This window comes from Lissotriton helveticus, chromosome 10 (genome assembly GCF_964261635.1).
Source record: "Lissotriton helveticus chromosome 10, aLisHel1.1, whole genome shotgun sequence".
Lineage (NCBI taxonomy): Eukaryota > Metazoa > Chordata > Amphibia > Caudata > Salamandridae > Lissotriton > Lissotriton helveticus.
The window spans coordinates 435,683,334-435,695,557 of NC_136071.1; the positions used below are offsets into that span (position 1 = coordinate 435,683,334).

Sequence of the window (12,224 nt, forward strand, 5' to 3'; positions counted from 1 at the left end):
TTAATACGGCGGCCAATTCTTAGATGGAGAGATTCTTGCATAGTTATTGTATTGCTCGCAGATCCAATTTTATTTACAAGTAGCAATAGCGGTTCGCCGTTAAATAGTTGGTTTCTTAAAACATTCTTTAAGGACGGGGAATAAAAACCCTTCACTCGTAGTCAGATCGCGTCCGGTTGAAGAGCGCATGCGCGGAATAGTATTATTTCTACGCGCATGCGCGGAACGGTGTGATTTCATGCGTGCATAGTTAGCCTTTGTGCACGCATGCGCGTGTGGTAATGCTAGTTCCTGTATTACGGCCTGTATGGCAAGAGAGCGCCTAATTCTCGTTTAGGCCATTTACAGAAGATCTACACAGATCGATATAAGTGCCTGGTGATGGTACAAGGGGGTTTACAATTTTTCTCAGAGATCGTGAAGTTGGAACATATGTTTACAGTAGTTCTGCATGAATAGCAAAGTAATTTTTAGTTTTTGTCTGGGCCATTTCTAATGATATAGGAAGTGTGACATCCACTATATATTCCTACAGAAGAATGTTTGGATCATTTAGATCTTTAGTTGGGACCAGGGTATATCGTCATTAAGGCCTGTCTGGTGAGTACCTAAACGGTACACCCAACGTTGTTCTTTTGAAAAAAGGTCCTTGTCATTCCTGAAAGCCTCTATGACTGTCCATTTCAGATCATGGATACTATCAGCCTGATTCATGTAGGCAATAGCGCTCGCAAAAGGGCCAGATTCTGAGAATCTGGCCCTTTGCGAGTGCGATTTTTGCATTTGGTATTCATGATCCCAAATGCAAAAATCGCTATTTAAGAATTAGCAAATATTCGAGGAATAGCATTTAAGGAATCTCTATTAGAGATTCCTCAAATGCTATTCATGACACATTAAAAAATTGCGATTTTGCACTTTTGGGGCCGCTATTTACCGAGAGGTCAGACCTGTCGGTAAATAGCAAAAACTCAGAAAAATGCTTTTAAAAGCATTTTTCTAAGTTGCATGTTGCACACACACATGTCCTTTGGACATGTGTGTGCGCAACACCTGTTCAAATGTGCATTTTAGGGGTGCTACAGGGCGTCCTTTGGACACCCCTGGCACCCTTCAAATCGCTATCTTATTTGTGAGTAGCAAATTGCTACTCGCAAATAAGGGATACTCCCCATTCATTCCTATGGGCCTCTTGGCCCATAGGAATGAATGGGGAGTTTTTGCGAGTAGCAAATTGCTACTCGCAAATAAAGAACATGTAGGAATCGCTATTTAATTAGCAATTCCTACATGAATGCCGTTTTGCGTGTCCTCAATAGCGAGTCGCTATGATTCGCTATTAGGGCCACGCAAAACGGCCTGTACATGAATCTGGCTGTATGTCCCTTGGTCACAAAGTGTGTCGCCATTTTGGTCGTAGTTTTTTTGCAACGCACGTTGCTGCGGTGTTCTCCCACACGCACTTTAACGGGCCTGGTGGTCATGCCCACATATTCCTTTTTGCAGGGGCAGGTAATCAAATAGACTACGTTGCGACTGTTACAATTAGTGAAAGAACGTTGCTCCCAGATAGATTGGTTAGAGAAGGTGATGCTGCGGCTTCTTAACTTCCCAAAACCCATGTTTGCACATAGAAGGGGCAAGAATCTTAAGGATCTGTTGGTCCACACAAGACCAAAGAACATCGACACTAATGATCCTCTAAAACTAGCAGTTGTCAGTGGGCACCACCCGTGTGGCTCATGTGCGTCGTGTCAATACACCCAAAAAAGCCGCAGCATCACCTTCTCTAACCAATCTATCTGGGAGCAACGTTCTTTCACTAATTGTAACAGCCGCAACGTAGACTATTTGATTACCTGCCCCTGCAAAAAGGAATATGTGAGCATGACCACCGGGCCAGTTAAAGTGCGTAAGGGAGAACACCGCAGCAACGTGCGTTGCAAAAAAACTACGACCAAAATGGCGACACATTTTGTGACCAAGGGACATAGTATCCATGATCTGAAATGGACAGTCATAGAGGCTTTCAGGAATGACAAGGACCTTTTTTCAAAAGAACAACTTTGGGTGTACCGTTTAGGTACTCACCAGACAGGCCTTAATGACGATATACCCTGGTCCCAACTAAAGATCTAAATGATCCAAACATTCTTCTGTAAGAATATATAGTGGATGTCACACTTCCTATATCATTAGAAATGGCCCAGACAAAAACTAAAAATTACTTTGCTATTCATGCAGAACTACTGTAAACATATGTTCAAACTTCACGATCTCTGAGAAAAATTGTAAACCCCCTTGTACCATCACCAGGCACTTATATCGATCTGTGTAGATCTTCTATAAATGGCCTAAACGAGAATTAGAGGCTCTCTTGCCATACAGGCCGTAATACAGGAACTAGCATTACCACACGCGCATGCGTGCACAAAGGCTAACTATGCACGCATGAAATCACACCGTTCTGCGCATGCGCGTAGAAATAATACTATTCCGCGCATGCGCTCTTCAACCGGGACGCGATCTGAGTACGAGTGAAGGGGTTTTATTCCCCTTCCTTAAAGAATGTTTTAAGAAACCAACTATTTAACGGCGAACCGCTATTGCTACTTGTACATAAAATTGGATCTGCGAGCAATACAATAACTATGCAAGAATCTCTCCATCTAAGAAATGGCCGCCATATTAACTAGTAGCTCGGACTCATTTCCGAGGGCACACCCATCCTGAATAGGCATCAGTAACCACTTAACTCGCAATTATCTAATTAACCCCACTATATATAGACCAGCCCCTTCCTGGTTTCTCATAACCACGGAAGCCACGGACGAAGGAGGAAGCACAGACTTGCTGGGGGTTGAGTAAGTACGGCATAGCCGATTGGGACACTCAGTTGAGAGCTCACTTTGTTGTAAAAAACCTAATGCAGCCAGACCACTTAAACTGCTACAAGATATCCTAGAACAAAGTATACATTTCTCCCCCTTGTTCTCCTTTTTCTTCCCCTCTACAGTTGGACCCTCAAATACCCTTTGTCCTGACCTGGCTCATGGGGCACTGACTCCTATTTTCCTAAGTAATTATCTATGACAGAATACATACTTTTTCAAGTTAACAGTCTGCTTTTAAGTTCTACTGTGTGTGTGTTTTACTGTATGTGATTTAGCACTTCACTGCCCCAAGATTAAGTACTTATCAATTCATCTGGATTACCCAGTACCACAGTTTATATGTGTGTTAGTTGTATCTTTCCTTTCCTTACAGATGACAATTTGTCTAGCGCAATGGGATCGGCGCACTAATAATTGCGTGCTCTTGTGTTTCAGGCTTACAACATCAGAACTTCTGATAGAGCTAGGATTCGTATAAATATAAATTATATCTATACACATTGATAAAGAACTATTCTTCACTTTTTTCTGTACATACACCTTTATTTTTCCTTATTGTGGTAAAACATTAGTGAGTGACAGGGGGATCTGACCCTTGTCCTGACGAAGGGGCATGGCACCCCGAAACATGTTGACCCGCACAGGAGAGTAAGCGCATTAACCAGCTTTGTCTCTCTGCATCAATTTTTTTATAACAATACCAGCCAGTGTTTATTAAATAATTTTTTCTACCACTAGGCCAGGTATTTTTTAACATCACTTACTTATATCACCCCTGACCCTACTGACACTCACTCCACTTCACTCACATAGCACCCACATTAAAAGGTGCTCCAGCGTAGTCGCTAGTCGCAGCACTGCCCCGTCCCGCAGCGGGGCGGGAAGACCCCAATGATGAAGCATGACACCAAGGGCCCTTTTGGTGTGTGAGGGGTATTTTAACACACAGTGTGTATTCCACCAACATCAGGATACACACTACATTCCACGTGAGGTGGACCCTGTTGATTAAATGTACTTTCAAGAGAGAAGGATGTGCCCACCTCGGTGCCATTGAGCACCACCTCTTCACTCCCCCCATTGATATTATTTACTAATGTAGGGTCAGGCAGAGACGACATGACACCTCCCCCTTTTGTACAAACAGTCTTACTGTCTCTTAGAGTTCTTCAATGAGGCGCACTGGTCGTTTGATGTGTCTGCGTGGGCGGTCGGGCTGTTTCAGTTCTGGTGTTCGGTGATCCCCAGTATCTTCATGTCTTTCTGGACTGAAACGGTCTCGGTCACTGTTCTCGCTCTGAGTCAGGGAATCAGCACTGGAGTCGTGGATTCGGGTTCCTTCATGACCAGTGGATGTGCATCTCTTAAAGTGTGATATGTTCCGCGTTATTCGTTTGTGATCAGCCTCCGCTGTGATCATGGTTCCTTTCCGACTGGAGACTCGCAGGGGGTGAGCGAGATATCGGGTGTCTGCTTTGGTTTTGCGATCACGTCTGACCATCACCCAATCTCCTTCTTGGATGTCTGCATGTTTTGCATGTCTCCGATTGTCAGTGTAGATTTTCATCTTCAGTTTCTTGTCGTGGTCTAGCTTGACCAATGTGTCATGGTCAGTGGTCATCACTTGAGGTTTTGAGACATTGTTCAGGGCCGGTAGCCGGGTGCGAGGGACTCGACCAAGCATTAGCGTGGCCGGGCATTGATTTGTGGTGCTATGGGGTGTGGTGCAATACGCTCGCAGCACTCCATTCAGCGCTTGTTGTGTGTCGCGGTGGGCAAGTTCGGCCTGCTGGACTGCCTTCTTGAGTGTCCCCATAAACCGCTCCACCATGCCATTGGCTTGAGGCCATAGCGGTGTTATTTTCCTGTGCTTGAAATTGAGATGGTTTGCGAATTCAGCAAACTCATGGCCGTTGAACGGTGGTCCATTGTCTGATTTGACTCTTGCAGGAATACCCCATGCTGCGAAAGTCTCATCGAGGATCGGGATTACGGCTGACGCCTTGGTCGAAGCTACTTGATGTGCGATGGGGAATCGCGAGTATTCGTCCATGATGACGACAATGTATTTACCCGATTTCAGAGGGCCGAAGAAGTCGATGGCCACTTGCTGCCATACCTCGTCCGGTAAGTCTGACATCTGCAAAGGGGCCGGTAGTTCGTCACGACTCACTAGCTGGCACGAGATGCAGTCCTTGAGTGTGTTTTCCACCATCTGGTCAAGGGACGGGAACCAGACTCGTTCTCGGAGTGCTTTCTTGGTGGCAACTATCCCTCGATGACCTTCGTGGGCCAGATTGATGACTCCTTGCCGTCATTTCTGGGGAATTACTATCCTCCCCCCTGTCAGCAGTAACCCATCCGTGCTGATTGACAGCTCCTCTCGGATATGTTTGAAAGCCGCAAGTTCTTGAGGAGCATGAGCAGTATGTTGAGAGGTGTCTTGGAGATGTCTCCATGAGTTGGTACGTACGCGATCCATGATGTCTTAAAATGTGGGGTCTTGAGTGGATGCCTCATGGATTGCCTCTAGCGGTACGGTGGGAGGACAAGCATTGTCAATGACGAACTGAATATACTCTTCTCCCATAGAGCAATGTTCCTTGACATGATGGTGCCGAGACATGTAATCCGCTGGATTCTCTGATTTCCCTGGTTTATGAATGATGGTGTAGACATAGTCTTGTAGACGCAGTCCCCATCTTTCAATGCGCGGGGGCATTTTGGCCATGGGATTTCCGAATATTGTGACAAGAGCCTGGTGGTCAGTGATGAGAGTGAAATGCTTCCCATCCACGAACAGGTGGAAATGTTCGCAGGCCCATACGACTGCAAGACTCTCCTTCTCAGGCTGTGAGTATGCCTTTTCAGTGTCAGTAAGGCTGCGGCTAGCATACGCGACTATGTGCCGTTGATCAGAGTCTTCACAATATTGTGCAAGGATAGCGCCTAGGCCCACTGGGCTAGCGTCAACAGTTACCTCAGTCTTTCATTTGGTGTCAAAGTATGCAAGGTTGATGGCCGAACCCACAGCCTTCTTGATTTTGTTGAAAGCGTGTTCGCAGGCAGGTGTCCACTGGAATGATTGGCCCTGGCGGGTGAGTTCAGTGAGTGGGTAGCTAATGGTCGCATAGTCTTTGATATAGCGGGCGCAGTAGCTTGCCATCCCAAGGAAAGATCGGAGGTCGCTGACGTCTTGTGGCTGTGGGGTATCTGCAAGGGCTGACACTTTTTCCGGGTCAGGTTTCATGCCATCTTTGGAGAAGATGTGACCATAACATTTCAGGGTTGATTTGTGAAATTCACATTTGTCAGGGTTCAGAGTGAGATTGGCGTTTAGCAGGGCATGACAGACTCTGTCCAAAGCTGTGTCGTGTTCAGTCTGATCGCTTCCAAATACCAGGATATCATCGCTGTAACTGAAAGCGTTTGGAATGCCTTGAATCACTCGACGGATGGCTTCTTGGAAGATCTCGGCGGCCGAGCATATCCCGAAATTAAGGCGCTTGTATTGGAAGAGTCCTTGGTGGGTCGTGAATGTTGTGATGTATCGTGATTTCTCGTGCAGTTCTAATTGGTGGTAGCCCTTGTTACGGTCCAATTTCGAGAAGACTGTCGCTCCGTTGAGGCGAGTGATCATGTCACTAAGGTGGGGTCCCAGATGTCGCTCCCTTTCGATGGCTAGGTTGGGCGCACGTATGTCCACGCACAAGCGCACTTTGTTGTCCTGACCCTTCTTAGGTACTACTACTACTGGTGACACCCAGGGTGTGGGACCTGAGGAGCGTTCAATGATATCTGTCCTTAGTAGGTCTTGCAGTTCATCATCTACCGCCTGCTGCAGATGAAATGGTACCTTTCGGTGGTGTTGCGCTACAGGCGTTACTTGTTCATCAATGTGTAATTTGACTTTGAATTGATTGAGTTTTCCTAGACCCTTGAAGAGGTTCGGAAATTTGTTTACAATGTCTGGGGCATCTTCTATCATGTAGAGGAGGTCTACAAGTCATAACCGTTCTGCCGTTGGCAAGCTGAGGAGGCAATCAGCTACATCGGGCCCGTCTACTACGTGAATGTAAGCTTGGATTTGCCGGTCTTTGTAAGTTAGTATGGTGTTAAATCGGCCTAGGCATGGCAGCGGTTTCCTGGTCATCCAGGTGTAGACACGGACTGCTGCTGGCTCTAATTTCGGTTTGGGTTTCATGCTTTGGTACTCAAGGGTGCAGATGTAGTTCAGAGACACTCCTGAGTCGAGCATGAATTTTGCAGGGTGATTCCCTATTTTGATGTCTAGTTTGGGATACTTCTTTAGTCGGTCCGGATCTGACACCATGCATATATACTCGTCACTGTCTTGTGACACAGGTGTGTGTGGTGATTATTCTCTGTAAGTTGATCTTCGAGACTGATGTGAGCTGGCTGAGCGACCGCTCCACCTAGACGAGCTGGAGGAGCGTCCTTCTCTCCCTTTGATCGCTCGAGCATGGTGGCGCGTGGTTGGCCGTGACGTGGTCGTTTTCCATTCAGAATGTCGTGCTTGACAGGCTGCTTCGAAATGATTGTCCCGTCCACAACGATGGCATTGTTGACCAGTGGAGGGACACTGCCCTGAATGAGGGTATTCTTGGCCACATCTATAACATTTTGACGCAGGTCTGTCGCTTCTCTCATGTTGGGACTCGTGCCGTGATGAGGTATCATGACGTGATGACGTCCCTCTGGAGTTCTGTGTGAATCTTTTTGATTGACGGGGATCCGAACGGCGTTTGGTGTTTGTGCGGGCTTGCATTCTGAAAGCTTGTTCTTTCCTTTCGGTTTTGGTGGCTTCCATCTTTTTTGCGTGATCTTCCGCTTGATCATTGATCCGTGTCATCTCTTCTATCTCTTCCAGTGTGTAGTGTTTTTTCAGTAGACGCCGCCGTAAGGATTCGGATTGGCAGCCTTCAATTATGCACAGTCGTAGTGCATCCTCCATGGTGAATGAGTCAAACTCACAGTGTCGTGCTAAGCGCCTGATGCGCACAATGAAAGCACTCATAGATTCCTCCTTTCCTTGTGACGCTAAGTGGAACGTATAGCGTTCGTAGTCCAGGTTGCGTTTGTGTAAGAATTTCCGGTCAAGAGCCCCTTTTACATCATCATATGAGGTGGCGGTGGCAGTAGGCAGTTCCTTGATGATCTGCGCAATGTCTTTCCCAACCAGGTTTCGCAGTGCTATCAGTTTTTGTTTGGGATCCTGCACCTGGGATCCAGTCATAAAGTCTTCGAAATCCTCCGCCCAACTCTTCCATTTGGGTCCCATACTGTTTCCAGATGACAGTTCTAGTGGGTCTGTTGGGCGTAGGTAGGGTACTCCCATGAATACCTGAGGTGGTGGTGGGGGCTGAGCTGCTGCCCCGGTGCTTGAAGGACGCGACGTATCAGGCTGGGTGGTCATCTTGACTCACTTATTAACTACTCACTCAAAAGTCTTTTAAAGTTCTGTAGTTTTCTGTGTATTTGGGTCTTGCCTGACCTCAAAATGGCCGCCTTTGAAAATTCAATGGGAGTCTATGGCCAGTGCCTGACTTTAAGATGGCCGCCGCTCGGGACAGTCTCTCCTTTGCATCAAGTTTAAAGTTATTTCTCTCTGTCTGCCACATGCGAAGCTGCAGTTGCTCCCAGTTTCATCTGGCATACACCCTCCTTTCACAATCACTTACTGTGCTTGCAGGGGAGGGAAAACGCTCCAGGCTTCTTCCTCGTTTTTTTTTTTCTCTCTCTGCGCCTTCCGCGCTCTTTGCCGCAATTCTGCCGATTCCCGGTGCAGTCGGGATCGTGATGGCGGTCTTTCTACTTGGGCTGCCTTTACAGGGCAGCGCTCCTGCTGGCAGTGTCTGGGCGGCGCGCGGGTTTTCCCGTGATTTTCGCGCTCTTCCCGCTTCGGCGCCGTCGGCTCTCTCGTTTTCGGCCATAAACCTACGGCGGGGGTATGGTGCTGTGGGCTGATGCGATCCCACCTTCTGTCACCAGTGTTGTATCTTGACCCCTCCAAGGAAAGACGCAGAGCCAGCCAGGAGTATCGTAAGACACGTCTTTATTCTCTGGTGTCTACGTTCTAACTAACTTTCCCCCTAGCTTCCTGTTTCCTCCGCCCCTTCCTGTCTCGCCTGCCCTGTCCTAATGTAGGGTCAGGCAGAGACGACATGACAGTATGGAGTAAAAAAAAACTGCATGAATGAGCTAAAAATAGGGGAAGTGTAAGTTGATGGAAGACAGGGTCATGTGAAGGTATCAAGACTAGGCAGCCTTTGAAACCGACAAACCTGCAGTTGGCAGCAGCAGATGAGACCTTAAGAAAAACTTTGAGCACATCTACTTATTTTTTAGAAAGTAAGCGTGCAACCTGCTTTCGCCCCCCTTTATTTCCTGTTGTAATGTACCTGGGAAAAAATGCAAATGTGCAGTTTATCACACTTTACTGAGTGTGGTAAACGCAATATATAATTCAGATCCCTGCGTAAAATGGGGTTGATGCTGGCGGAAGTATCTGGTCCCCTTTCTAATCAGGGCTTTGGCGCTATTTCCCTGTGCAGTATAATTATACACATGCAAGCTTTGCAAATGATAACCTTATAATATTTTGAAGCCTGTCGGGCCTTGATTAGACTGAAAATTATCTCGATATGTAGTTTGCAAATTATCCTGCAGTGCAGGAAAATCCTTCTTGACGACGAAGGCAACCAAGGAAACTTTGCCGCCCTTGCAGAAGAGGAAAATAGGGAGTGTCAAGAAACTTTTACCTGCAAAAACAAAGTTTGCACACCCCTAGGTTTAGTCAATCTCTGGGACTAGTTCCCTGAAGGTCTTCTGAATCCATCTTATGCTGTTTGGGTTCTTACCAGTGAAAACTAGCCATTCCACTAGGCGGTCTGTGGCAGCCATCTGCAGCTTCTTGCAGAACTTCTTGTGGACTGGCCAGTTAGCTCTTTGGCACTCAGAGCTGCAGTAATAAACATTCTGGCACCTGTAGGGGAAGACCAGAAGAAAGAGTAAGGGGGAAGAGGAAAAAACATGATAAACCGCTACAGAAAGACAAGCAGAAAGGACGTCAATGGTCACTTTTGAGCCCTTCATGTCTCTGGTCCATTGTGCATCTTTCCAGAAGACTCTGATCCTATTCATGTCGTGTCTTTGGTTTCTAGTATATATGCCTCTCACTGATATCTCTTGGTCCATTCTGTATATTTTTAACCAAACCCATCCTTTGGTCCCCAGCCAAATACACCAATAATGCAAACATAACTCTCCATCACTGGCAGCCTTTTACAAGACCACATAGGACTATCAGGCCAACAGTCCTCAGCACAGCAGAAGCCCTCCTGAACTCTCTGGATATAAGCAAAGATACAGCTGTATCCTTATCTTCGCTGGAGTCCTTGTGGAATGCTGCACACACTATATTTAGTGCTGGTATGAACCACGACCTTTTGAATTTACTAACATTTCATGTATACTTACTTAAAGGGACTTTCAGCCAATCCACTTTTGCCATTGCTCTTCTGCTGTACCATTCAAATATTGTTTTCATACCACTACAGCTTACAGCATAGGGAATGGGTCAGCCTACTTTAGCCATCGGCTATCTTCACTGTGAGGGATGGCTTCTGCTCTTTCAGAAGAAACACATCCCTGCGCAAAGTAGTTCCCTTCAGTACGAGGGACTTCTGTCTTTATGAGACCTAAAGCATATATCTTTAATTTTTTTATATTGACAAGAACCCAGCAGATTCGGGTTCAATACTTACAAGTTCCTGAATGGGCTTTATGTTTAGTTGGTATTGGGCCAAATGTCCCCCTCTAGTATGGTTCCAATGTGCCACCTTTATCTCTATCTGTGATTTATGACCCAGTTGGCATTTGTCTTGCTCAGGACGCTGTCGCAAATTTCCTCACAAAAACTCCAGTTGTGTTTTCAAATATTGGCTTCCCAGCAGAGTGCTAGATTTTTTAGTAGCCCCTGGCAGAGGGTGACTACTATCCACTCAGACGAGGCGGTGGGACCTTGCTGCCTCCGGGACACCTTGTGCTGTAGCACTTACCAGCCGCTCTCATTCCTTCTTGTGGGGAAACATCCTTTACAACACAACTTTTACCACGCAGTGCCTTTACAATGCAGGTTTTTCAATGCAAGTCATTACAACGAATTGCGCTGGGGCGCTCTAGGATAGGTAATAGTTTAATTTACTATCCAACACCTTCCCTACTATCCACGGGGATTGGAGTTGGAATAGTAAATTAAACTATTCACTATGCAGCACCCCCCAACGCAAGTCGTTGTAACGACTTGCGTTGAAAAACCTGCATTGTAAAGGCATGCGTAGTAACAGCATGCGTTGTAACAACGTACATCCCTTCCTGTGCCTTGAATGGAGGAAGGTTGTTTCTGTCCAGCAAGTGGATGGATTGTCAAAAGACTGGTACAACATATGCATGCCCCATTGGCGGTAGTAGCTTTCTCCAATTTCATGTGGTGAAACGACTGGCTGTAGATGTGCTTGAAAATGGCTAACGTGCCTCCCTGCAATCAAAGAATAAAGCCATCCTCATTGGACAGCGAGTTCCCCTCAAAATGCTCCAAATTTGTGAAAAAATACTAACGCTTTAGTTGTGCCTCTTGAGTCACCGGCTACCTGAAGGAGAAGCTCTGAGTGTTCAACAGAGGAAAGGGAAAACATTCTTCAGAGCGTCCTGAGCAGATGGATAATCTCAAGGCTAAACCTGGGCCAGGATCACAGAGAAGGCCAAGCAGCTGAATCTGTGGAAACAGCTCATAAAGTGCTGTCGCTCTAGAGACTAGGGGGCATGCTTTCAAGAGGATAGCACCACAAGTACGACGCTTTCAGTGAAGTTCTCGTGGCGATATTCCCTTCTCCTTATTTACAAGGCAGCATTAAGCCACTTAACGTGACTTAACACCGCCTTGCAAATAAGACCCCTTTTCACGCTTCGCTTAGTGTGAAAGGGGTGTGCAATGGGTGTTGCAGTGGGCATTCCACTGCAACACCAATTGCTTTTTGACGCTGCCACATATTTACAATTATGGGGCAGCGCAAAAATCTAAGACCAGGTAAACCTGGTCTTAAGATGGTGCTATGAGAAGATATCAATTTCTCCTCGTGATTTGCTCTTTCTATATGTGCTGTTTCAAAACACAAGGGAACCCAATAGGCAATTGGTCAGGGACCTTGGGTATGTATATATTTTCTACAGACAGGGGTCCCTAGACAAAATGGAATACTATGGGAAATAAATATAGACTAAATAGGTACTATATTCTTTGTCCAGTCG

The 12,224-nt window shown here is 46.4% G+C and overlaps 1 protein-coding gene across 2 annotated transcripts in view; it reads right to left on the reverse strand.

Annotated features, from left to right (window-relative positions):
- The window catches only part of MSS51 (MSS51 mitochondrial translational activator), a 436,315-nt gene that overhangs the window by 81,620 nt on the left and 342,471 nt on the right, over nucleotides 1–12,224 (reverse strand). For both annotated transcript variants that reach the window (XM_078664282.1, XM_078664283.1), the window contains exon 4: nucleotides 9,776–9,900. In XM_078664282.1, coding sequence (XP_078520408.1) covers nucleotides 9,776–9,900 — 125 coding nt within the window. The remainder of the gene's footprint in view (nucleotides 1–9,775; nucleotides 9,901–12,224) is intronic.